At 39.8% G+C, this 24,877-nt stretch overlaps 1 protein-coding gene across 1 annotated transcript; it reads right to left on the reverse strand.

The window, feature by feature from the left end:
* Window positions 1–6,508: 6,508 nt before the first annotated feature.
* Window positions 6,509–13,333, reverse strand: TNMD (tenomodulin). Its single transcript, XM_003940121.3, has 5 exons — window positions 12,946–13,333; window positions 12,619–12,720; window positions 9,190–9,343; window positions 7,663–7,829; window positions 6,509–7,344 (listed from the first exon to the last, which is right to left on the reverse strand). Exons 1-5 carry the CDS (start codon window positions 13,075–13,077, stop codon window positions 7,135–7,137), a joined length of 765 nt encoding a protein of 254 aa, XP_003940170.2. The 5' UTR covers window positions 13,078–13,333; the 3' UTR covers window positions 6,509–7,134.
* Window positions 13,334–24,877: the final 11,544 nt, after the last annotated feature.

Consider the following 24,877-nt stretch of genomic DNA (forward strand, 5'->3'; position numbering starts at 1 on the left):
TTGAGGATGAAAACTACATACTGAGGATGGTAGAACAGACCCTTAGGTACATGGGTCAGTTGACTGGATAACCTAGACTATCTACTTCTACTTTAAGTTACATCGTTTTGGGATTTCCTTTCATATGCAGCTGAACTTAATTTTAAGAGTAAGACAAATATCTTTGGGAAATCAAGGCTTTTCAGATCTCTGAGCATAACTGATAGGCTGATTGTGAGAAAACCATCACTGTTGATTATTGAGGGACAGAAGTTCTTGGTCTCTGAGAGCACGTGAAGAATTCCTGCTCTCCTGAATCCTTCTGAAAAGAATTTGGTTTCTTTCTCTCTCTCTCTCTCTCTCTCTCTCTCACTTTTGTTCTTTCTTTTTTTTTTTTTTTTTGAGACAGGATCTTGTTCTGTCATCCAGGCTGGAATGCAGTGGCATGATCTTGGCTCACTGCAACCTCCGCCTCCCAGGTTAAAGCGATTCTTCTGCCTCAGCCTCCCGAGTAGCTGGGACTACAGGCGCACGCCACCATGCCTGGCTAATTTTTGTATTTTTAGTAGAGACAGGGTTTCACCATATTGGCCAGGCTGGTTTTGAACTCCTGACCTTGTGATTCACCAGCCTTGGTCTCCCAAAGTGCTGGGATTACAGGCCTGAGCCACTGCACCCGGCTGATGCTTTCCAGTATTTAAAAAGCTTTGGGAGGCCAAGGTGGGTGGATCACGAGGTCAAGAGATTGAGACCATCCTGGTCATCATGGTGAAACCCCATCTCTACTGAAAATACAAAAAATTAGCTGGGCATGGTGGTGCGTGCCTGTAATCCCAGCTACTCAGGAGGCTGAGGCAGGAGAATTGCCTGAACCCAGGAGGCGTCGATTGTGGTGAGCCGAGATCGCGCCATTGCACTCCAGCCTGGGTAACAAGAGCGAAACTCCGTCTCAAAAAAAAAAAAAAAAGTGCAGATTTTATCATGCAAAATATTTTGTAAATGACTAGTGACAAAGAGGATAACCTATTTTCTATTTGCCGTATCACAGTTTCTAGCAGGTTTCTGGGTTCTTCATATCCTTTTGATCATATTAGTTGAACAATTTCCCTAGATTGACATGCCCTGGTAAGAAGAAACTCTCAAAAAGAGAAGTGGTTTGGAGGAACAGGAAATATAAAAGGTCAACCACAAACCATTCTGATTCAGCATGATATGATTTAGCATAACCCAAACATCAAAAGCTATTATTGGGAACATGGAAGATTTACATCACAGTGGCTCACCAGATACACATGGCTGGAGCAATATTGCTGTGTAGAAACAACCCCCACCTTTAAGAACAAATTTCAGTGGACACAGTGAATTTGTGTATTGACATGCAACATGGCTCCTTGGCAAAATAAACAAGTTCAAATCCTTGTGCTTTATTTCTAAATAGTCGCACTGCTGCTTTTTTACTCTCTACTTCAGCAACTCAATTATGGCTAGGGCCTGTACCCTAAATCCCTTGCCCTTGGCAGGTGTCTTGCTTTTGGCTCACTGATGACTGATATGGTTGTGAGCCTTAATTGTGTTTTAGAAGGCAACATCTCTGTAAGAACAGAAGCAATATTGCTGTTAGTGGAAAAATCAGAATGGCAAATGATAGCATCAGCAGGGAAGGATAAATATAAACAATATATTAATATCACCGTCAGGCAGAGATCATCTCAGCATTATGGAGATGCTGTTTTTTTTTGTTTTTTTTTTTTTTGTTGTTGTTGTTAGTTTGTTTTGGTTGAGGAATTTATTGTGGCTTAGTCTATTTCCTTTGGTTCATTCTGCCTCTCTCTTTCTGACCCCCTTTAGCAAGAACAATAGGCCTGAGTGTGCTGTGAAGAGAAGATAGACAATGAAACACAAATTTCAAAACAGTAAGTAGACAAGTGACTATCCAGTTACTGGATTACAAATGCCGGAACTGAATATTGATCTAAATAAATTATCAGTGCAGTCATTGGGTAAGGAGCTTTCATGCAAATTGATTAAAGAGAGTAGAGAAGACTTAGGAGCAGGACTTTGGAATGCCGGGAACAATATTTTTTGTGTATACATTTATACCTGGTTTTTAATATGGAACTACTTTTCTTTCTTGTTAGGAACAGCATGCTGTCAGCAAAATTAAGCCCCAGAATTAAACTTCTTCAAAGAAGGAAAGCCAAAATGAAATCATTTTTAAGGGTATAAATAAAATAGATCCACGCATTTCCTGACAGCCTGAATGAGAAGGTCCATATTTATCTCAGTAAGCTTTCAGCGTTAGACTCTAGGAGCCAAAGTGACAGTTTTGGACTCAGCCAGACAGTGAGCCTCATATATAAAGCCTCAAAATAGATTTCCCTTGCCCCTAGTCCTGCCAAAGAGCCATTTTAGGTGTGCAGGAAGGTGCTGAGCACACTAATGCATAGTGTCCTTATGCTGAGTGTGAGCAATGGATGGCTTTGCCTCACCTGACTTTTCTTGATTGGAATTGAGATCCTCAAGGAATCTGAAAGGTAATATGATATTTCTTGTGATTTCATGGCAGATGTGCTTTTTGGCTTTCTTTTCTTTTTTATACGTAGAATCATTGAAAATTGAGATGAAATGCCAAAAGTCTGCATTCATATAATGGAAATAATCAAGCTGTGGGCAATCATCTATGCTTTTGATCATTCTGAGATTAGAGGAATTCCTTACACTTATGGAATTCAACTGTGTCAAAAGATGAGGAATGAAAAAATGAATTTAAGTAAAATGAGAGCTTGTATCCTAAATTTGAACAGAACTCAAGGCCAACTTTTTGAAATAATATTCTGACTGGGCTTTGTAACTGTGCTCTTTTACAGCCTCTTCTTTATTTTCTATCTTCTTCCCCATCTTCTTTCTCATTGCCCTCAATTAAAACACACACACACACACACACACACACACACACACACATACACACACCACAACATTTAAAGGCCACCTATATGCTTTAGATACTGTGCCAGGTTCTAGACAGAGCAAAATGGGAAAGGATATAGGCCCTTTTCTTGTAGAATTTGCACATTAAAATCATATGTAAGAAGTTAGTGCATAGAGTGATTTACAGTCAGCTCTCCATATCCATGGATATAAAGCATGTGGAAAGACCACAACAAAAAATAATACAACAATAAGAAATAACACAAATTTAAAAATACAATATAACAACGCTTCACATAGCATTTACATGTGTTAGGTATTATAAGTAGTAATCTAGAGATGATTTAAGGTATAAGGGAGGATGTGTCTAGGTTATCTACAAATACTACTTCATATTATGTCAGGGACTTGAGCATTCGAGGAGTTTGGTATCCATGGGGGTCTTGGAGCTAATCCCCCAGAGATACCAAGGAATGACTATATGAATTTATACAGGCATAGACTGAAGTAAAGAGAATTTACATTCCATGTTCAGGCAAGAGGAAAATGGGATTTGAAAAATCTCTTCAAATCAGTGAGAGACAAGCCTTTAAAGGAGATGGGATGACTGGACAGAGCATGAAACTAAAGTGCCTGAGTAAAGCAAGAGCAGTAGGTAGGGTAGTGGGAGGAAAAAAGAGATACAAGGTGGTAGTGTAGGGTGGTTTGAAGCAGAAGGTTTTGAATGTGAGGCCTGATCCTTAATGTAGTAAATAAGTAGCTATTATAGACACAGGAAAGGAAATGGCATTAATGAAATCTATGAGTGAAAAACAAACTTTGTGTATAAGCATTTATGCTAGTTTCCATCTACAACCTGGGAACTTCAGCAGGGAGGAAGTTGTAACAAATGACCTAATAATCTGGTGGAGAAGGTTTAGAAAAGATTTGGCAACAAAAGAGACTGGAGTGGGTGACAGGGGCACATTATAATTACTGCGAGGTCTCTGGCTTGGGAGGTCAGAGTTATTTGATGTTGCGCTTTGAGGAGGCTGGGTTTAGAGAAGAGTGTAAGGAAGAGAGGCAGCTCAGTGGGGTGGATGTGAGGGAAATCTTAAGGCATGAAGTAAGATATCTCTACACAGGATTCACAGGAGGCGTAAAAATCTGTGATGAGAGAGATATTACACTTTTTCCTTTCCAACCTGGTCTGGGCCTAAATTGAAGTGACAGATGAGTGTGTTTGGGTTTGTTTGTTTGCTATGCTGTTCCCAACCCCCACACCCTGCTAAGTATGTGATAATTTAAATGCCTCTTTAAGCATGCCCTTGTTTTTTTTTTTTTTTTTTTTGACTCATTAAGAGGATCACACTTTCCCACTGTGAAATTATTTGGAGGTTGAGGTATCTCATTTGAGCGAGAAATGCTTCCTGAATTAAAAGACTGTGAGTAGGAACGCTGAGCCCTAAAATGCGATATGGAATAATCTATACCTCTTAGAGTGTGTGCGTGTGTGTGTGTGTGTGCGCGCATGCACACACACACAGGCACGTAGCATATACAACAGTAGTTAGTTGTGTATAAGTTCCTATGTTAGAGCTTATGTATTTTGGGTGTCTCATCTTTCTTTGGAAATAGGGAGGATGTTTTATACTTCATTTATATCCCTCATAGAGCATGGTATATATAGTATACTATAGACTGCATAAATTTGAGTGTCTCAGGAATTTAAAATTATTGGCTGATCTACAGGGAAATGCAAATCAAAACCACAAGGTGATACTACCTTACTCCTGCAAATACGGCTGAAATAAAAAAAAATCAAAAAGCAGTAGATGTTGATGTAGATGCAGTGAGCAGGGAACACTTCCACACTGCTGGTGGGAATGTAAATTAGTACAACCACTATGGAAAACAGTGTGGAGAGTCCTTAAAGAACTAAAAGTAGAACTACCATTTGATCCAGCAATCCCACTACTGGGAATCTACCCAGAGGAAAAGAAGTCATTATATAAAAAAGATACTTGCACATGCATGTTTATAGCAGCATAATTCACAATTGCAAAATCATGGAACCAACCCAAATGCCCATCAATCATTGAGTGGACACACACACACACACATATGCACATATACACATACACACACATATATATGATGGGATGCTACTCAGTCATAAAAAGGGAGGAATTAACAGCATTTGCAGTGACCTGGATGAAACTGATGACTATTATTCTAAGTGAATTAACTCAAGAATGGAAAACCAAACATTGTACGTTCTCACAGATATGTGGACAATAAGCTATGAGGACACAAAGGCATAAGAATGACACAATGGACTTTGGGGATTTGGGAGAAAGGGTGGGGGGTGCGAGGGAATAAAAAACCATAAATAGGGTGCAGTGTGTACTGCTTGGGTGATGGGTGCACCAAAATCTCACAAATCACCACTAAAAAACTTACTCATGTAATCAAATACCTCTTGTATCCCAATAACCTATGGAAAAATAAAACAAATGAAAAAAATAAATAAAATTATTGGCTGATCTAAGAAAGCAATGTTAAAAATGAGTAGTCTTATTAAAAAATGATAGAAACATCATGAAGTTCATATAACCTCAAAGTCATTTCATGTCTTTTACATTTTGCTATTTAAACTATAAATTAATGCTTGTTATAAAGTACTCTAAAACAACCAAATTTCTTCTAAATCATCGATTAGAAAGATTTTCAGTAATCTGCATTGTTAGATATATTTTATTGTGCTCTCATTCTGTGAAAATTGGTAATCCAAGTATGGCATGTATGCTAATGACCAATTAATGACTGGCTCATCTTGACTCAACCTTGGTCAAAGCCGTTTCTATAAATTTCCTCAACTCTTAAGTGGGAGAAAATGACTCCTGGCCCGCAGGCATCTTGGCGAATATTTTATTTGAAAATACTTTTCTGATAGAAAATTCCAGACAGACATTTTCATGATACAATAACTTTGAAGTTGAGCAATGAAGGATGCTACCTTCAAATGAAACTAGAAGGGGTGACAGATTGGTAGAGCATGAATTTTGAAACTGGAACTGGCTGGGACATCAAGGTTAACATTACGCTTTAACCACTTTCCAAGCAAAGTATAAAGTGATTGGGAAAGAGGCCTTACCTGTTCGTTAAGAAAGTGGTATACTGCAGGTTTTTTGTGGTTTAGGAAGAAAATCCCATTTGATTTCTCACCTCAGTAATTTCCTATGATGCCTGTTTCTGTGAATAATATTCATGGATTCTTTTTTTTTAGACAACTGCCTTAGAAAGGTATCTAATCAGACACTGATCTAAAGAGAAGCCAGATGCGAAGGCTATGGACTGTTGAATTTGTCCTAAGTTGAGTTCCTGTTTATAGGAGGAGAGCCTGAGACCCTTTTTGCCAGTTTAGCTTTCTCCTTTGCTGAGTCTGTACATTTGGAATATTTTAGTGTTGCCCTGCTGTGACTCACTGCCTGTCCAGCAGCTTAATTGATACTTAAGCAAGTTCACAATATGTCTTTCATATAATTAAACACTGGGGCTATGCACAAAAGGATATGTTTTTAATGCATCAGTTATGGAGACGTTTTGTCATCAGCCCCTTATTTCCACTGTCTTAATACAGCAGAGTAAAATATGGTATTTAGGTATCATTATGCTTTGACCTTTTCTACTTCCAAACCTGATGGATCCTCTCTGGGAAGGGAGTCTTATGACCTACAGCCAAACAAGGTAGGTCAGATAATTTCCTTATGGCCAGCTTTTACACAGAAAAGTGGAGGGAAAATCAGTAATATTTTTGGGTTTAATGGCTGGCTTTACACAAAAGGGATTCTGGTTTCTATGACACGCCTTGAGGAAGAGGGATTCTAGTTTCTATGGGACTGAGAGACTGGTAGGCAGAAGGTCAGAGCAAAACTTTTGCTTCTGAGGCCTTCATTTCGGGGCACTGTTTTCTGAGCCTCAACATAGTCATCCATGTTAGACAGGTCTGCTTCATTACAATTGCTGGGAATATTCTCAGCAAACACTTACCCAGTGTGTTCAGCAGCAATCAGGCTGTTGGTGATAATGTAGAAGTTTATTAGAACATGAAGAGAGGAATTACCTACAAGTAATTCTGGAGAGCTGGCTACCAGGAGCCAAATGCCTCATAGGCAGAAATTCATTGAATAGCATGCATTTATGATATATTGCCAGCAGTTTAAGCATTTGAGCTCAAACCTCCTATTAGACCCTCCCCAGCATGCGAGCCACCCACCAGTTGCAAGGCATGATGACACGACAGATGACCCGTCCTCCTTGGTAGCAGTACGGATATGGGTAGTAACCTAGTAAAGGTTCACAGACGCGGCGGCAGTAGCGGTTGCCTCGACGGCAGTAAATACAACAATAACCTCTCTCGTCCAGCATGGGATCAAACTCTATTCCATTTTCAGTCTGAAAGAAGAAGAAGCCAGTGTTGGGGGTGGGAGAGGAAGGTTCACCAGCAAGAGTTCTCACCAAGCAGGGGAGAACTAGAAGACTGTATGAGTTGGGGGCTTGTGTGAAATTAAGCTCCTTAGCCTGATCATGGAGATATATCTACAGAGATCCAGACTGATTTTGAATGAGCCTCCTGGAAAGTCCAAGTTTCTTAAACATTTTTTGTTAAAGCCATGCTCATTCTCCTTCCAATGATTGTGATCTGAGGGGCAGTACGTTTTGTGAGGGCTCTTTTTTTCTCTTCTATCAAGAGTTTATATAAACATAACTCACATAGTCATTTATTGGAAGTTCTTCTTCACTTGCTTGTCTGGCGTGACGGGTCTTCTCTACCTTTACCTGAGGGACCACCCACTGTTCATTTTGTTCAATCCCTTTTTTTTCGTTGGCAGGAAAGTGAAGATCTTCTCCGTCCTCCTCAAAGTCTTGTAACTCAGAAACTAAGATAATAAATGCAAAGTTATGATGCAACTGCCTTGCAAATGTTCCTGAAAGTGCTTGGGGGAATAGCAGCTGGGGATAGAGATTTTCATCATTGTGTCTTCTAACTGGCATCATTTAGGCACGGACCACTTTTCCAAGCTCCTTCAGCTGATATTTTAGAGTAGTTTCCAAAACAAGTCTGATCATTTCTACATACACAGACTTGTCTGCTTTTTTGGCACTAAACATTTACTGCGTTGCCTTACTAGCATACTAAATTAAAAACTGAGGACAGGGGACTTCCGTATCTCCTACAATGATGAATTTTACCCATGATAGATGCTCAATAAATATTTCTTGGTTGCCTGAATTGATTTGACATCCTCCCACCTCCCTTATGTTTCTTGTCTTACTTTTTTTTTTTTTTTTTTTTTTTTACTTTTTGTTTAGAAATAATCTTAGATTTATGGAAGATTTGCAGAAATAGTACAGAGTTCACATATTCTTCAGGCAGTTTCCCCTAATGTTGTCTTACATAACCATGGTACAATAATAAAAAATCAGGAGTGTTGGTACAATGTTATTAACTAAACTATAGACTTTATTCTGATTACATTAGTATTTCTACTAATGTGCTTTTTATGATTTAGCCTCCAGTCCAGGATACCACACTGCATTTAGTCTCCTTTCTTATATCTCCAAAGAGAACCCACAGATGCTTACATTGGTAGGAATAACCTCTCTTGGGTAATAGAGTAGTCTATGCTGTGCAGAATGAAGGAGGTCAAACTCCATGTTAGCTAAACAGACTAAGACATCCAGGGGCCTTTACCTTCTCTATGGGCTGACTGGAAGTTGAGGGCTGGGCTCTTCAACTCTGGACCTCTAGCCCTCAACTACATTTATCGTAATTCCTAAAACAATGACAAAGAAATTTGTACTGCAGTGCTTGTCCTATCTTCTAAGGAAAATGCCACCACTTGACAGAGAATCCTCTGGACAACAGAGCATTGCTTTCGCTTTTCTCTCTTCTGTTCCTAGGTTGGACCAATAATGGTTTGAGCAATAGTCTGGTATCCCGACTGCAATGACTATAAATGTGCAAAGAAGGACAGATTAGCTTTTTACTATCACTAGTCACATTAGGGTGGTGTTACCTTTGCTAGGGTATTTAAAAGCCTGTCAGCATTAATTTATCTGATTTATAACTTGGCTGTGAAAAATTCTTTCCTCACTGGCAGTCAGCATATATAGACTCAGCCAAGAAGATACAAACTGATCATTTGTTTTCCTAGAAATGTAGCCTCTAAATGCTGGGTACATTAACCTGTTGCTGCCTTAGAAAATAGAAGGAGGATGAGGATGCAAATGTCTTACCTGAGATTAGAGTGGGATTGATCCAATACATGGTCACGTTATCACAAATCTCCAGAATTTTGGAATTTTTGAGAAAATCTCGGTTTTCAATAGGTTTTTCTGCTGGGACCCAAATCACTGACTGTTCAAAGAAAGTTGTAGTAATTTCTTCATTCTGAAAGAAGAAAATAGCTTAGAGTGGGGATCAGCAGAGAAATTAATAGAACAAGTGAGACATTATGGGATGCTGGAAAACAATATATTTTGAGTGTGAGTAACAATTTGATCCTAGGGCTGCTGGTAAACTAGCTCTTTACCTTGCATTCAGTGGGTGCCCTTAAGGAAGTTAGCAACTGATCCTTCCTCTCTCCTGGGTCTAACAGCAAGGCTGCTGGCTGAAATAGGAGCCTTCTGTGTTACAATTTCATTCAAAGTCGGAAAGGTGCTTTATAATTTTCAGGGTACCCTGGGTCTGTGTATGTTTTAATTTGAGCTTCTGGAACCCTGAGTGACTTACATTTGCTTTCTTTTTTTATAAATAAATCTTGTGAGCCTGCCTTATTTTATGCTTGCAGCTTGGGTGGCAAGCAGGATTTGACCTGAAGCTGAAAAAAAATCCTATAATCCAAACTGGTGAGATTAATTCACTAACAATGGAATCTAGTATTTGGTTTTACAAGATTTGTCTATTGATGGTAGCTAGATATAGTACAAAAGATGTCTTTTGATGTTTTTTTTTTTTTTTTTTTTTTTTTGAGACGGAGTTTCGCTCTTGTTACCCAGGCTGGAGTGCAATGGCGCGATCTCGGCTCACCGCAACCTCCGCCTCCTGGGTTCAGGCAATTCTCCTGCCTCAGCCTCCTGAGTAGCTGGGATTACAGGCACGCGCCACCATGCCCAGCTAATTTTTTGTATTTTTAGTAGAGACGGGATTTCACCATGTTGACCAGGTTGGTCTCCATCTCTCGACCTCGTGATCCACCCGCCTCGGCCTCCCAAAGTGCTGGGATTACAGGCGTGAGCCACCGCGCCCGGCCTTTTTGATGTTTTAAAGTGAAGTCTCCAGTTTATGACTTCACTGGCCTTCCTACTATTGCATTCCTTTCATTGTATATGCTTAGAGTTTATCTCAGAGTGTTTTTGCATTAAGCAGCTTTTCTTATATTGTGAAGGATGCCACTTTCTCTTCAGTTTCTAGGTATTGAGGTAATCGTGTTGTATACCTAGTTCTTACTAATTTCTCCTGGAATCGTTTACAATTGTAAAGTCTTAGCACCTTTGTCCTTGAGTCTGTAACGACCTTGAGATGCACTGAAATGAATTGTATAAAATGAGATTGGTATGCTGACTAGCTTTGTTAGCAAAATCAGGGCTATTTATATACCTGCTCTGCATGTTTAAAATGCACGTGCCATGGATACAGTGTGGAGAGAAGTACAGAAGAGGGTTTTTGTCATTCAGGACCACAAATTTGTCTCATTTAAAAAAATCTGTGTCGTGAATATAAAAACTAAGATTTACTTGAAGGTACAGTATTCTTACTATCATGAAATGAATACTTGTGTTATTTAAAATATTTGGTGACATTAACTGAAGACTAAATTAGAGCCAAAATGAGACATTATGAGTCTTTGACTTTATTTTTTATTTATTTATATTTTTTGAGACTGAATCCTGCGCTGTCGTCCAGGCTGGAGTGCAGTGGTGAGAACTCGGCTCACTGCTACCTCCACCTCCCAAGTTTAAGCGATCCTCCCATCTCATCCTCTTCAGTAGCTAGGATTACAGGCACATGCCACCAGGCTGGGCTAATTTTGTTTGTTTGTTTTGTTTAGTTTTGTTTTAGTAGAGATGGGTTTTCACCATGTTGGCCAGAGTGGTCTTGAACTCCTGACCTCAAGTGTTCACCCTCCTTGGCCTCCCAAAGGGCTGGGATTATAGGCATGAGCCACCGCACCTGGCCCCCTTTGCCTTTATTTCTTTCAGAAAAATAAATCCTATTATATTACTTCAGGTCCTCATTGCTCACTGGCCTACTCAAATGCTTACATTATTTTCTATAGGTAATCGGCATATGTGATTGTGTATAGTAGCTTTTTAATTCTATTGATTTTCCTTTTGTCTTACCTTTGCCTTCTATAGTCATTTCTAATATCCTGAAAATTGATCTATTCCTCAGATGCATCTAACTCATGCTTACTTAAAAAAAAATCTCCAAACTTTCTTACTACCATAGACGTTGGGAGCAGAGCATCATCTTTGGGGAAACATTCTTTGTTTTCTTGGAAATTCTAGTAACGAGGGTCTGTAATATTTCTGGCCCTGAGGAAACCAGTAGCAATAAAGAGTAAAATGGAAGCCAATGACAGCTCTAAGACTCGGGTAAGAGAAAGAAAAAATGTCCTTCCCACCCACCATCCCCAAATAAAGAAAAAGGAAAAGAAAAAGATGATTGAGTAGGTGAGAATCAAGATGGAGGGAGTTGGATGGGAGACAAGTGAAAAAGAACAGGGGAGAGAGAGAAGAAAGAAAGAGGTTTTTATAGTTGATAGAAAGATCACTCTGCCATTGCCATAATTCCACTTTAGATTTGCCAATAAAGCACTAAACCAAACCCAACCAAATCAATGTTTGTTTTTCTTTGCTGTAGTGGGGATATGCTGTCACAGTATTACCTTCTCCTCCCATTGATAAAAACATACTGTAATTATAGACGAAATATCAGGGAACGATAAAGAGCCTCAAAGGCTTTACAGATAGTTGCATTTTAGGCACTATCATCTGTCTCCCATTAGGTTTTCAGGGGCCATTCAGTGATTGCAGCAGTACCCTAGGTTGTTGGCCTAGCAGGGTGTTTTCAGAGAGTTTTTAGAGAATGTATCGCATGGCAGTGTTCACCTGCCTTGCTTTTGTCTTCCCTAGTGAGGTTAAATGTGAATTACTCCATTAGCAGCCCAGCATAAAACGGTAATGTGAATGAACCACAATCTTTAAGACAGGTGAATACTGAAGTGTGACAAAAGTGGCAAGAACCCCAGGTGGCTTTGGAACTTTCTTTTATTTAAAACAGTTGATCTGAGGCAAGATTCATTTTGTTTCTCTGACTCATCTCTCTTACTAGAAATCTTTGGTTTTGGAGCAAATCAACATAATGTTAACGAGTGCCCAGGTATAAAAGTACAGCATTGCACCTAAAATTATGCACTTTAATTTTTTGAAAGGTCTGAGTTCAGGACGCCAATCTGCTGCTCACTAGCTGTGTGACCTTGAGCAAGTCACTTTTTGTTCTGAGTTCGAGTTTCCTTATCTGAAAATGATGACAATAATAGTACTTATCTATAAGATTGTTTGAGAGTCAAAGAAAAATAAAGCTTTTAGTACAATGTTTGGCACATAGCTAGCATCCGATAAATAATGCCTTTTGCCACCACAGTTATTCTTCTTACATACCTCATCTATTTCCTCCTCTGGTTCAGAAAATTCAGGAATCACTTTAATCTGAGTTTTGATAAAACATTTTTGAAGACCCACAAAGTAGATGCCAGTGTATCCCTATAAAACAGACAAAACAACAATAAAGCTTTCCAAAATAGCCACTATTAGTAAGTTCCATGATCTGTCTGGCTCCCAGATGAGCAAAATTTGAATTCAAACGGAAAGCTAGAGGAGGCTAACTTTTCATTTGAATTCAAGTTTTAGATGGAGCCTATTTTTAAAGTGACTCAACTGCTCTAATATTTTAAGTGGAAGGCCTTAGGGGGAAAACATCCAACTTACATTTTTAAAGTCGTGTACTTCCAATGTCTCATCAGAGCCGTTTCCGCTTCTGAATATTTCAGTTCTGGTCACAGGATCAATTTCCATGTAAATCTTCTTCTTCTCTCCATTGCTGTAGAAAGTGTGCTCCATGTCATAGGTCTGGGAGAACAGATGAAAACAATCTCTAAGATACTCAGTGTGTCCCTAATATGAGGTGATTTTTGGTGCCGGAGCTGATACAGGGATCCCTTCAGAGCTGGTATTTTGAATTCAAGCCAAGCTGCTGAGCTAATTACTAAGAATTCCAACAGTTTTCTTGGCTGCCTTGACTCAATAGAAAATGATATCTTGCAAATCAGCCTGTAAAATATTTTCCCCTTGTGTTAAGCTGAGTGATCACCTAAAATCTATGCTGCTTCTTTAAGCTGCAACTTCCCTTTCCAAGTGCTAAATAATCAACCCACACACACACTGCCCCGCCCCTCGCGAATGAAATTCATTAGGGCTGAGAAAGAGATTTGAATACACTTAGAATGGTTACATATTGTTTGTCTCCTTATCTATCCAGGGCTTTAATACTGCCATAACAGCCTTGAGTTTATCCTTTTACAATCTGAAGACTTTTTCCTTGCCAATATTAGGTAAGAGTCCTACCCTGCTCTGTTCGCTTCCTTTTGCCCCTTAAACTCCAGGAAACATTTATTGCTTTCCCTTAGTCTTCTCTTTATAAGGTAACCAACAACACCCAGTTTATTCCTGGGTTCTGTTTCCCAAGCCGTATTCAGTTGTCTTCAATTTCTGCAGATTCGTTTGTGTATATAGAATTAAGCCAACTGAGCCAAGTGTCCTGCATTAAGTAACATGGAGCCTCCCAAGAAGAAAGACAACAAAACACCGGATTTTCTCCTGCCCTCTAAAAGAGGCAATTATATTTCTAGAGACCAAGAGGACCAGTCCCATATGGTACTGCAGTTGAGGAGTAATCCCATAACTTATAATTTTAGGACATATTTATAGGTAAAAGCAAATAAGCACAAAGGAATTTGTTATCTGTCACAAACCAGGTCAGACCTGATGATGCTTTTTGGAAGTCTATCTTATCTCTGACATTAGGAGACCTTTGTTTATCGAGTTTCTTCATATTCATTTTTCCTTGTGAAAAAAATTGGTTAACTAAAAGCCTGAAAAAGCAAGTCTTGTTGAGAGCACACATTGCTTTCTAATGATACAGTTCCCAGTGGCAGCCCTCTAGAGAACTTACACCGGGTTGGGTCGTTTTTTAGTGTCTGCTGATGCCAGTGACTGAATGTTAGTTTAACCTGGTCAAATTTTCCCCAACTCAAGTAGAAAAACAAATCTGCACCATTTGTAGAAGCAAGTGTTACTTCAAGGGTGACAAGTCTAATGCAGCTGCTGAAGAGAAAAACAAGAGACAATGTCATTAACCTTTTGGTAGCCCAACGGTGCCTTGGACATGGTTGGAACCTAAGTATTTGTTGAATAAGTTTTTCCCAACAATGGCACATCTTTATCTTCCTAAAGAGAGATTTTTGAGTATTGGCAAAGTCTTTTTTAAAACCCCATTTTAAAAGTGAAAGAAAAATAATACTTAGAACTCTCTAGCAACTGCAGAGTTAACTCAGGAAGTCTGGCCTGGTTTGTGACAGGTAGCAAATGCCTTTAGGTTTGTTATTTGCTTCTAGCAATAAATATGTCCTCAGTTCCAGTTCTGCAGCCAGCTTGAGAAGAGAAACTTCTACCTATGGCAACAAATTGAGCTCTCTGTCTGACCTAAGCAGAGGAGAGAGGCATCCACTTCAAATCCAGTCTTGTCAGCTCTCCCAATGGGGAAATTTTTTTAGAAATACTATCCATTTTTGAGACAAATGTTGATGCCACTAGCCATTGGGGGCTGGGCTGGGGTGTTTATTTCATCAGTAGCACCACTGATGGATTATTGTATGGAAAAATGAGGTTAGAGACTAGGGGATGCTGGAACACTGCCTACCTGGACGAAAGAGAAAATACAGGCTGTATTTTCAATCACTGGTAGAAGACTATGGAACCTACTGGTGACATTTAGAATTTCAGTGTGCTTCTGTGGAATGAGTTTTCCTGCACTGTTGGCAATGCACTTTACTTGGACACCTTGCTAGATGAAAACTATTGGAAACTGCCAAGGTCAGCAGATCTTGATTATTTTCGAAATTCCTGCAAAGAGTTTTTTTTTGTATGGGAGAAAGGGTCCATTCTGATTGTGTTCATTAACCAACTTGTTGGCTTTATGTTAGTAATGATAGGTTACTAAATAGAGTGGGAACAGAATGACTTCATTTATGTGTGAATCCTTGGTAGGGGGTGGGAGTGGGGAGCTATATATTCACCCATCGGAATTCCACTATCAAAGGTGTCCTTTTGGAACACACTGTTCTTCGTCTAGGAAGATGATGCTGGTGGCCCACTTTGGACTGTTTGGAGATGGGTATGAGCAAATCCAGACACACTGTCTCGCCTGGGTCCCTGTGGAGCACATTGCTTGGGTAATGGCTATGCAAGCTTCACTGGCCCATATGAAGACTGAGCTCATACCTTTGGCATCGCAAGTACTTTGCTCTCTACTAAGCTTCCTGGCTCAGGGGTTGAAGGTTTTTCTGGAGATGCAAGATCAAATGGCCTTGTCCTCTCCAGGAGCAAGCTAAAGCAGAGACAGGATGACTGGCCTGAAGAGAGGTGTGAGTGGGCTACAAGTAGCTCATCTCAGCTGTCTCCAACTCAGCTTTATCCCAGGAAGGACAGAGCAAGGATAGAATATGATGAGGAGTATACCCCTGCACAATTGGCAAATAGAGTTAATTTTTGGCGCTTTCAGCTTTCCTTTCCTGTTCTAGTTTCATATTCTGTTCATTCTATACCCTCATAGTCCTTCCCCTTCTCTTCCCATCTCTGTCTGTCTCTTTGTCTCTTGTCTAGACATCTAGGAATCTCATGGTGCTTCAGGTACCTTATGACAAAGAAGAAATCCATCTGACCCATGATTTCACACTTAGATATTAGTGATGAATATTTGTCTGTTTAAAAATTTGAGTGCAATACTTCACTCAGAAGCATGAAGTACTAATGGTGGATTTTATCTCTTTGCCATTACTTTCAATTACTTTTGTACCAATCTAATAGGCGCAGTGGCACTAGGCATGGGAGATATTTGGGGGCAAGGGCATCTTTCCAGCACCACTCAAATGGGCTCTTGCTCCACCCACACATAAGGTTGTCCTTAATTATAAGAACCAGAACACTGGAATGGAGTGGAATAGGAATCAGAAGTGAAACGAGACAGATATGTGGTTAAGTCCAGGCAGTGAGAGGTGCAGGAAGACCACACTGACAAAACATGTAGAGGACACAACTCATTTTTCTTCCCTGCCCAGGACTTCTGTCTTCCATCCAGTTAAATCCTCCATTCAGGCAGCAAATAAGCCCTAACATCCCTCTTTCACAGTTTTTCCTGTTTTCTTGCCTCTGGGACAGTCCCTGACATCAGAAAAGAAAGCTTTTTATAAAAAGTGAAGCTATCTCAGATCTCAGTGTGATGGATTTCTTTTGGGGGCAAGAAGCTTTAGCCTGTCCTGACACGGATTTGAGGACATTTGGCTTAGGTTTGTTTTTTGAAGCCTGTGATTAATCTAGCTGCTCTTCACTCCATCTTCATCCTTTACTGTCTGTTTATGAGGTATACTCTCCAAAGGTGAAATACATGCTCACAATAGCTGGCTAGCAGGTGTTAGGCTGGAAGGAAGGGAAGAGAATGCACGGTACTGCCTTATTATTAACCTAACTTGTGGGAATTAAAGGTCCTCTGGGTATTTCTTTACAAACATAGCGCAGACAGATTGTTTCTTATGCAAAGTTCGAGCTCTGCATCTTCAATCAGCAGTTCTCAGCCCTGGAAAACATTGGCATAAGCAGCACAGACAAGAAAAAGCCACTTCTTTTATCTAAAGACTTGAGCTGGCCAGTAAGTTTTCCCCCTACCCATTATCCCCATCCCCGATTCTTAAATGCAGCTGAAGAATAGTGGAAAGAATCTTCAGACTAGCCTCTAGTTCCAAATTTAACCCCATCACTTACAAGCTGTGTGACTTTGGGCAAGTCACTGAGTGTCTCTAGGGACTCAGCTCCTATCTTTATCCTTCACCCCTTTTCAGCTGTAATGTTAAGTAGTTAGCAAAGTCAGTTCTGCTGAGATTTGGTCACATCAGCTTGTCAGGTTGATCACTGGACTGCTACTACTGCTACTACCTGTTGAGCATCCAGGCTACTTCCTCCACAGCCCCAATTCCACTCTCAACCACTCCAGAACAGCTGTCTTTAAAGGCCCAGGCTCTTCATTCTGGTGTCATATAAGTTGTTCAGCAAACGCTGCCTTAGGAGAATGAAGAGACTAAGAAGAACATGCCTATCACGGCCAGAGCCTGGCTCCACATAATTGCTGGGAGCTGCCATTGAGTAGCCCAGAACAAGAGCTGGCCCAGTGAGAGTTGTACAAGGGTGGACCTGGATCTCATAAGGCTTTAGAAGGAAAAGAAAATGAAAAGAATTCTTTCTTTTTTTTGAAAATGCCAACATGGCACCATCTGGTAAAGCTCAGTCTCCCTGCCAAAAATATTCCAGCTACGCCTTTAACTTTTTCCTTGAGAGTATATTAATGCTTCTCTAGACTCACATTTCACCCATCAGACTGTGATGTAGGAAAGCCCAGGGGACCTGGGGAGGAGAATTGTCTTCCTTGTATGCCTAGAGAGGAGTGAAGAAAGTTAATATTGCGCTAATGCTGGCATCAAAGAAATAGGCACACACAAAAAGGTGCAATCAGATTCTTGAAGAAAGTGCTTCCTCTGAGCAAAGGACTTTCAGTCCAGAATGATAGTGGGCTCACAACTCTGGGGGAGACTGCTTTAATGATCATCTGCAACTGAGGTGGGGCAGGAGGGCAGAAGAATGCCCGCTTAGCCCTACCACTCCTCATTGCTTTGGTCATATGTAGAAGTTGAAAGAACACCCTCACAAATGTGTTGATTGTGGTGTGGTCCTGATGGCTTTCAAACAACCCTAAAGTCACCAGGTAGCTCCTACATAAGGCGGTAAGGACCATCTTTCATTGATTAAATGTGTTATTCTTCTGCCTCATTCCACAAAGGTTAGGCAGGGATGGGCTACAAGGTCTGTGCTATGTTTCTAAACTGTTGGTTTAAGGGCTTGGATTTTTCTGATTTGTTTTCTTCATGTTGGATTAATTAGCTGAGGAGTTGGCTTCTGACTGTTTCCAGTTAAATGTGTAATACAGGGGGCTTTAAGCAATAATATTTCTTTGGCGATTCTGCTTCAATGATCCCAGTGCAGTCACTGCCTGGAAGGGGAGCCTCATTGTGGTGCTTTCTCAAAATTGCTGGGTCTGAATAGGTCTCTTCTGCTTGTTTAAGAAAGCTGAATGCAGAGCTGGATGGACCTGGCTTTCATTTAGCTTAGGTGGCTCCTATATGTGGGTACGGGTCAGGGGCCTGGGACCTGTAAGAAAATGCAGCAGCTCACCCAGAGTTAGTCCCCCTTGTTTCACTTTATTTTGGTTTCTGTCTCTCTCTGGTGTGTGTGTGTCTATGCACGTGCACACCTGCGTGCACGCACACTTCAGGTGCGTGAGGGGAGGGGGTCAAGCATGGCTTGTTCTCAATTTGGATATAAGAATCTGGATCTTGTGTACACACGAAGGTGAGAGTAAGGAGAATGACTTACTGGCATGGAAATGTCAATACCAGATGTGGGATGTTAAATAAATACTGTTTATTATACATAGATGTTGAAAGGCAAAATAAAAAGGAGGCGTGGTGGATGCTAGGGAGAGCAAACACTAAGAGCTTGGAGGAAGTCCCAGGACAGCAAACAAATCACTGCCACCAATAAGCACAGTTAAATCCACAGTTCTCTCTACCAAGGGCCCACAGTCCCCACAAGTCTCCCAGACGTGTTAAAGAAAGCCCAAAGAGCCTGGGTTTTAATCTGCTAACTGTTGTTTCTTACTAGGCCATACCATTAAGGGGGAGAGTCTTTAATTTGTGCAAGATGCCTGGATTCTTTTCCTATGCAGCTCTTCCAAGACTAATCTGACTGCTAGTCTCTTCCTGGAATTCTTAAGTCTGCTCTAAGGCAGGCTTATTGATAGTCTTAGTCGTTGGAAACATAGACGGTCTCCTGAGCTCCTTGTCTGGGACCTGAAGGTGGTAATGGACTGAGTAAAGCATCCACATTTCCAGCTGATTTCCTAGTTTTCAATGAACCAAACCTGTTCTTGTGAAGGCCAGGACTTAAATATCAAAGACAATAAATTATAACTCCCCACTGGAATGGAAAACCAACAACATTTGTTCATGGTACAGAAACTTGCCCTAGCGGACACCTGTTGTCTCTATCTGGATTATTTCATAGTAGGTTTGTTCATTTCTGAGATTCTCTTTGCTGAAAATGACATCCCAAAATGGGCTACTTCACAAGAGGTTTGATTTTTGATTAACTTTATTCAGCAGCATATCCCACCTCTTCTATGTATGCACTGGCAAAGTTTTACTTTTAGTTTGAGGTATCATAGGATTGCTCCTTAGAGTCATTAAAAACAGACCTAGAATGAGATGAAAAGGTGATATAATAGGGAAACAGAGGAGACCATGAACCTGCTAGTGAGTCTGATACTTTGCAATATAAAGGCAAGGTCTCCACCTAGTCGTTTATAGCTGCACTGAAGCAAATAGCACTGTAAGTTTGTAAAAACACATATGCTTTTTTGGAATAGCATTTGCAGTACCAATGACAACAATAGAACAAGAAAGGCCATCTGGCCCCTTATTTAGGCAGGCATCTAAGGGTGTTCAAAAGGACTAGTTATCCACCGTGCCCAGTTAACTACATTATGGCTGTGGAGAACAAAAGGATTTGTGGCCCTTTAACTCACGTGTAATTTTCAAGAGGATCCAAGGTTCAATTTGTGGGGTGACATGTCACCTTGGGAATTAGTTAAGTGGTATGAGAATTGTATGGGAATGCATTTTGGCACTCTTATTAATTTGCTGTTTTCTTCCTGATCTTGATTGCTTTACCCACCCTGCCAGCCTGAACATAGGTGGCTCCTCCAGAAAGACATTTGAATGGTAAGTAGTTCAGAAGCAAGGAGCAGTAAGGGGAGGGGTGGGGGATAGGGCTAACTATAGGCATTAGGTGATGCCCGAAATCCTTTCTGGAGCAAGGTATAAATAAAAAGGTAAGCAAAGTAGGCTGATTTGCTGTCCTTCCTACTTAAATCTGGTAAGATATACTTTGAGACTAAATGAAAGTGGGTATGACAACGGAGGTGGAGAACTCAAGGGTGGTTATGCCTTACATCTCTGTTTTCTTTTGGACACTTAGCCAGCTTATTTCCTATTTTTCCCTGTCACCCTCTCCCCACTGATCCATTTTTTTTCTCTCTGCTCCTATTGCTCCTTTGGCTCCTAATGGTCCATGCCAATCCATTTTCTTGTCTCATCCTCCTTCCTGGATTTGTGCTTTTTTTCTCCCTACATCGGTTTCCAAATAGAAATGAGCATCTCATGGCAACAAATTAACAACAGTGATAATAACAATAACAGCAGCAGCAATCCACACACCAACAGAAAAACATGGCAAAGCCAGAAAACTGTCTTCATGACTTGTAGTTTGTATATTTGTTGATTATCTTTCAAACGGAAATTGTTAGCATGAGGGGACTATAGTTTTATTTGGGTGATACCTAAACTTGTCCGTTGTGTGTGAACCCAGGAGTAACAATAATACTAAGGTACAGAAATACAACTACAGTGGCTGGCCAAGCTTCACCAAATGACCCCAGTATCAGAAACTTTCTGAGTAATCTGTGATTAATGACTTGGTGTCGCATGCTTCTACCTTGTGGCATTACTATCTCAGTGGGACAGTGATGATTGCAGCTGGCGAGGAGCTGAAAAGCTCTAGTTTTTATTTTTTTTATTTTTTTATTTTTTTTTTTTTTTTTGAGTCATAAATAAATGTGAAGTCAGGTATGAGAATTGCTCCTCCTGAAAAGCAGCTTGCTGCCTGTTCTCGCTGCAGATGCATTAAGTCAGAAACATAATCCCTGAAAATCCTTTGCTGCCACTTTGGGTGGTTTCTCCTTATGTGGTAGTATAATTACTTTTCCATCAGTTTCTGCCCAGATAATTGGAAGAAAGATGGAAAACATTTTTTTCTTAAAGTAAAAAATTTGCTCCTGGGAGGAGTCTTAACTCCTTAAATACAAGCATTATAGAAGAATGGATAATTCTACATCCTACCATAACTAACCAAAATACAGAAGATAAATTTTTTCCCTTACCAAAAGAATTAGGCAAATGAAGGAGATAAAAATGATGATTCAATTTTTTATACTACCAGAAAATAAACAGAAAAGAAACTTAATGATTTTCATTTTCAGAGTGATTTACATGCCCACTACTAATTACATTCAATCAAACTCAGAACAGAAGCATTAGATTATGAATTGTATTTACTTACTTTTTTGGGTACCTCCGGCCAGAAGTGCTTGCTCCCCCAAAACAGGACAATTAGAGTTAGGGCCAAGATACCAAACACCAGTCCACAAATCTTAAGTGATTTACATATTTTCTTGGATTTAAAAGCTTCTGCCTAAGCAAAGAACAGAGAGAATAAAACAATACACAATGAACCTCAATAAGCAAGCTGTAATTCAAAGCCACCTTTGATTCCACTTTCTAATATTCACATTGCAATGTGATAAATCTATAAAACCATGCTTCTGCTTGAAAGGAAAAAAATATGAATCAACTTACATTTAGAATGTGACAGTCTTCACAATTCTCTGGAGGATTCTTTGCCATGGTCTCTCAGCGCACAGTACTCTTTCCCTGCTTTGAGAGGACTGAGAGACCACTGCTGAGTGAGTCGGCTAACAGATGCCAGAGGAGAAGCTGAATTTATATGGCTCAAATATGTCATACCAGAGCCTGAGGGAGCCCAGGGGACTCCTGTGCTGCGATTTGTTACATAGATATACCCATATATGTATATAACTTCTGTGCACAGAATTCCATCCAGAATGGCAAAGACAGAAGGTTATAATGAAAACTATTGTCCTGGGGTTGGGTTGGACGGGGACCAAGCCTAGGACACATTGAAATGATTTTTCACTATGAACTTAAAATATCAGTGGCAATACATGCTGCACACTCCAGAAATAAGCAAACAAAACAAAGAAGGGAATGAAGTTCTAATTTCAATTCCATTTGGTTCACCAAATATTTATTGCAGGGATATTAAATGTCAGGCAATGTGCTTGGTGTTCGAGATTCAGAAATGAATAAGATATTGCCTCCTTCACTAAGTTAAAGCTCTTTAAATGCTGATATCAGTATGTACTTAACTAATTATAATTAAAACAGGATAAAACAAAGACTAATTCTAAGCTATCTCTCTTTGTCTTCTCTCTCTGATTTTTCTCCTTTCTTGGGTCCTCTTCCTCAGTCTGTTTTTTAATGTTGATATGTCTTATGATTCTCTTCTTGATGATCATTCTCACTTTACACACACTTCTTAGATGACCTCATTCATTCTTACAGTTGAAAATTTATATCACCTACATATCAATGATTTCCACATCCGTACCTGTAACCCAGTTCTATCTTTTAATTTCAAAGCCATCTAAACATCTCCACCTGGATATATCTCAGGAATCTCAAACTCAGCAGGTTCCATATCAAACTCTTCTTTCAACACCTTCTTCTCCTAACCTACTTTCCCCCTCATATTCCCAATATTAGTTGGTGGCTATATTAGTTTGCTAGGGCTGACAAAATACCACAGACTGAGTAGCTTAAACAGCAAAAATTTATATTATTACTGCTCTGGAGGCTAGAAGTCCAAGATCAAAGTGTTATCAGGGTTGGCTTCTTCTGAGGCCTCTCTCCTTGTTTTGTAGATGACCATCTCCATATTCACATGACATTCTTCCTCTATGTAAGTCTGTATCCGAATCTCCTTTTATTATAAGAACATCAGTCATATTGGATAAGGGACCATCCATATGACCTCATTTAACCTTAATTGCCTCTTTAAAAATGTGATCACAAAATACAGTCAAATTTGGAAATACTGGGGGTTAGGGCATCAACATATGAATTTTGAGGGGATATTATTCAGCTCATAACAGTGGAATTGTTACTCACCCAGTCTTGGAAACCCAAAATCTGAGGTTTGTCTTTCAAACTAAAAATCTGAGGTTTGTTTTTCAAACCAAAAATCTGAGTTTTTCTCTTTTTCTTAATCCCTGTATCCAATCAATCACTAGGCCCTATTCTAATTTTTGATATATTAGCAAAGCTCTTCTTTTCTCCCTGTGCTCACTGCTAACACCCCAGTTTACTTTGTCGTCCTTTCTGACAAGTCTCACATCCATATCTCTTACCCAGGTTGTTCTCTTCGAGCTCCATACCTGTATGTCCATCTAACCTCCTAGACATCTCCAGTACCCAACAGATACGTCAAATTCCACATGTCCCAACCTGAATTATCTCTCCTTTCAAATGTACCTTTTTTTGGTATTCCCTCTCTCACTAAATGACACAGTAATCATCCTCTAGAATAGAAACCTCCAAATGATCCTTGATTTCTTCCTCCCTTATTCATCCCCATGCCTAATCAATTATTAAGTCCAGTTATTTCTGCCGCTGAATTAGCTCTGCAATTCTAATCTCTCCATTGTCCATCACCACTGTTTAAGTTGAGGTTCTCATAGTTACTTTTACTCTTTTACTATTGCAATAGAATTCTGTTTTCTTTGTCTGTTGCACCTTGCCTTCAAGGTGATCTAAGACTCAAATCTGAGGATAATCTCTCCCTTGCTTAAAATCCTTTAGTATCTATTCATTGTCTATAAAATCCAAGCCACTTATGGTGACATAGTAGGCCTTTCATGATCTGGACCCTGTCTAATGCTCTAGCCTTGATTTTGGACAATTTCTTCTATAGTATTGGAGCCATCTGGGAGGTCACAGCTGGGCAGCAAAATGGGGAATGTACATATGACTACCTCCACATCCTAATGTCTCAAAGAAGATAATTTTCTAATTGTTGGGACATGATTGTGCATTAAATTGATATTACATAAATTATTAAATATGTCATAATTCTATTTGTTCTACATTTTTTTGTCAAGCATAAAGAGAGAAAAAAGAAAAGCCACAAGAGCAGTCTCAAGGAGAAACTTATGTTTATTGGGTCAGATGGTTCCCCTCAATGATGCCATTCACACTATGCCTCTGATACCCGCCTCACACTGTACACCCTATTAATGAGCATGCCCTACTTCTTCACACTGTAGGGCACTTGCCCATGCTATATTCATTGCCTGGAGTTTTCTTCCTTCCCTTGTTTACCTGGAAAATTCCCATCTGGCTTTCAAAATGCTGCTTAGATATTATCATCGCCTGAAAGCCTTTCCTGGTGTCATCTCTTCCACTTCGTTAAGTTAATCACCCTTTCCTTTGTTCTACTTTTGTATCTTGCTCATACTTCAACCGTTATACTTTGTATGCTATATTTTTAATTTGCTTTTATGTGTTCTTCTCATGAACAGACATCGAGATCTTTTAAAACATGCCTTACTTGTTAAAAGGATTGAATCAAACCAAGAGTCAAAGTAATATTCCATGGAAACACAGATGGAAGAGTGATTAATTCGGATTCAGAAAAGCAGGAAAAATGGTACAAAGGACATGGCATTTCCATAGTTCAATAGACTGTTCACTGATTAGCACATATTTATTCAGTGTCCCCTATGTGGCAGGCATTGTTATAGGAGTTAGATATATATTCAGCAGTGGACAAGCAAACAAAGTCC

Source organism: Saimiri boliviensis, chromosome X (assembly GCF_048565385.1).
Source record: "Saimiri boliviensis isolate mSaiBol1 chromosome X, mSaiBol1.pri, whole genome shotgun sequence".
Classification (NCBI taxonomy): Eukaryota; Metazoa; Chordata; class Mammalia; order Primates; family Cebidae; genus Saimiri; species Saimiri boliviensis.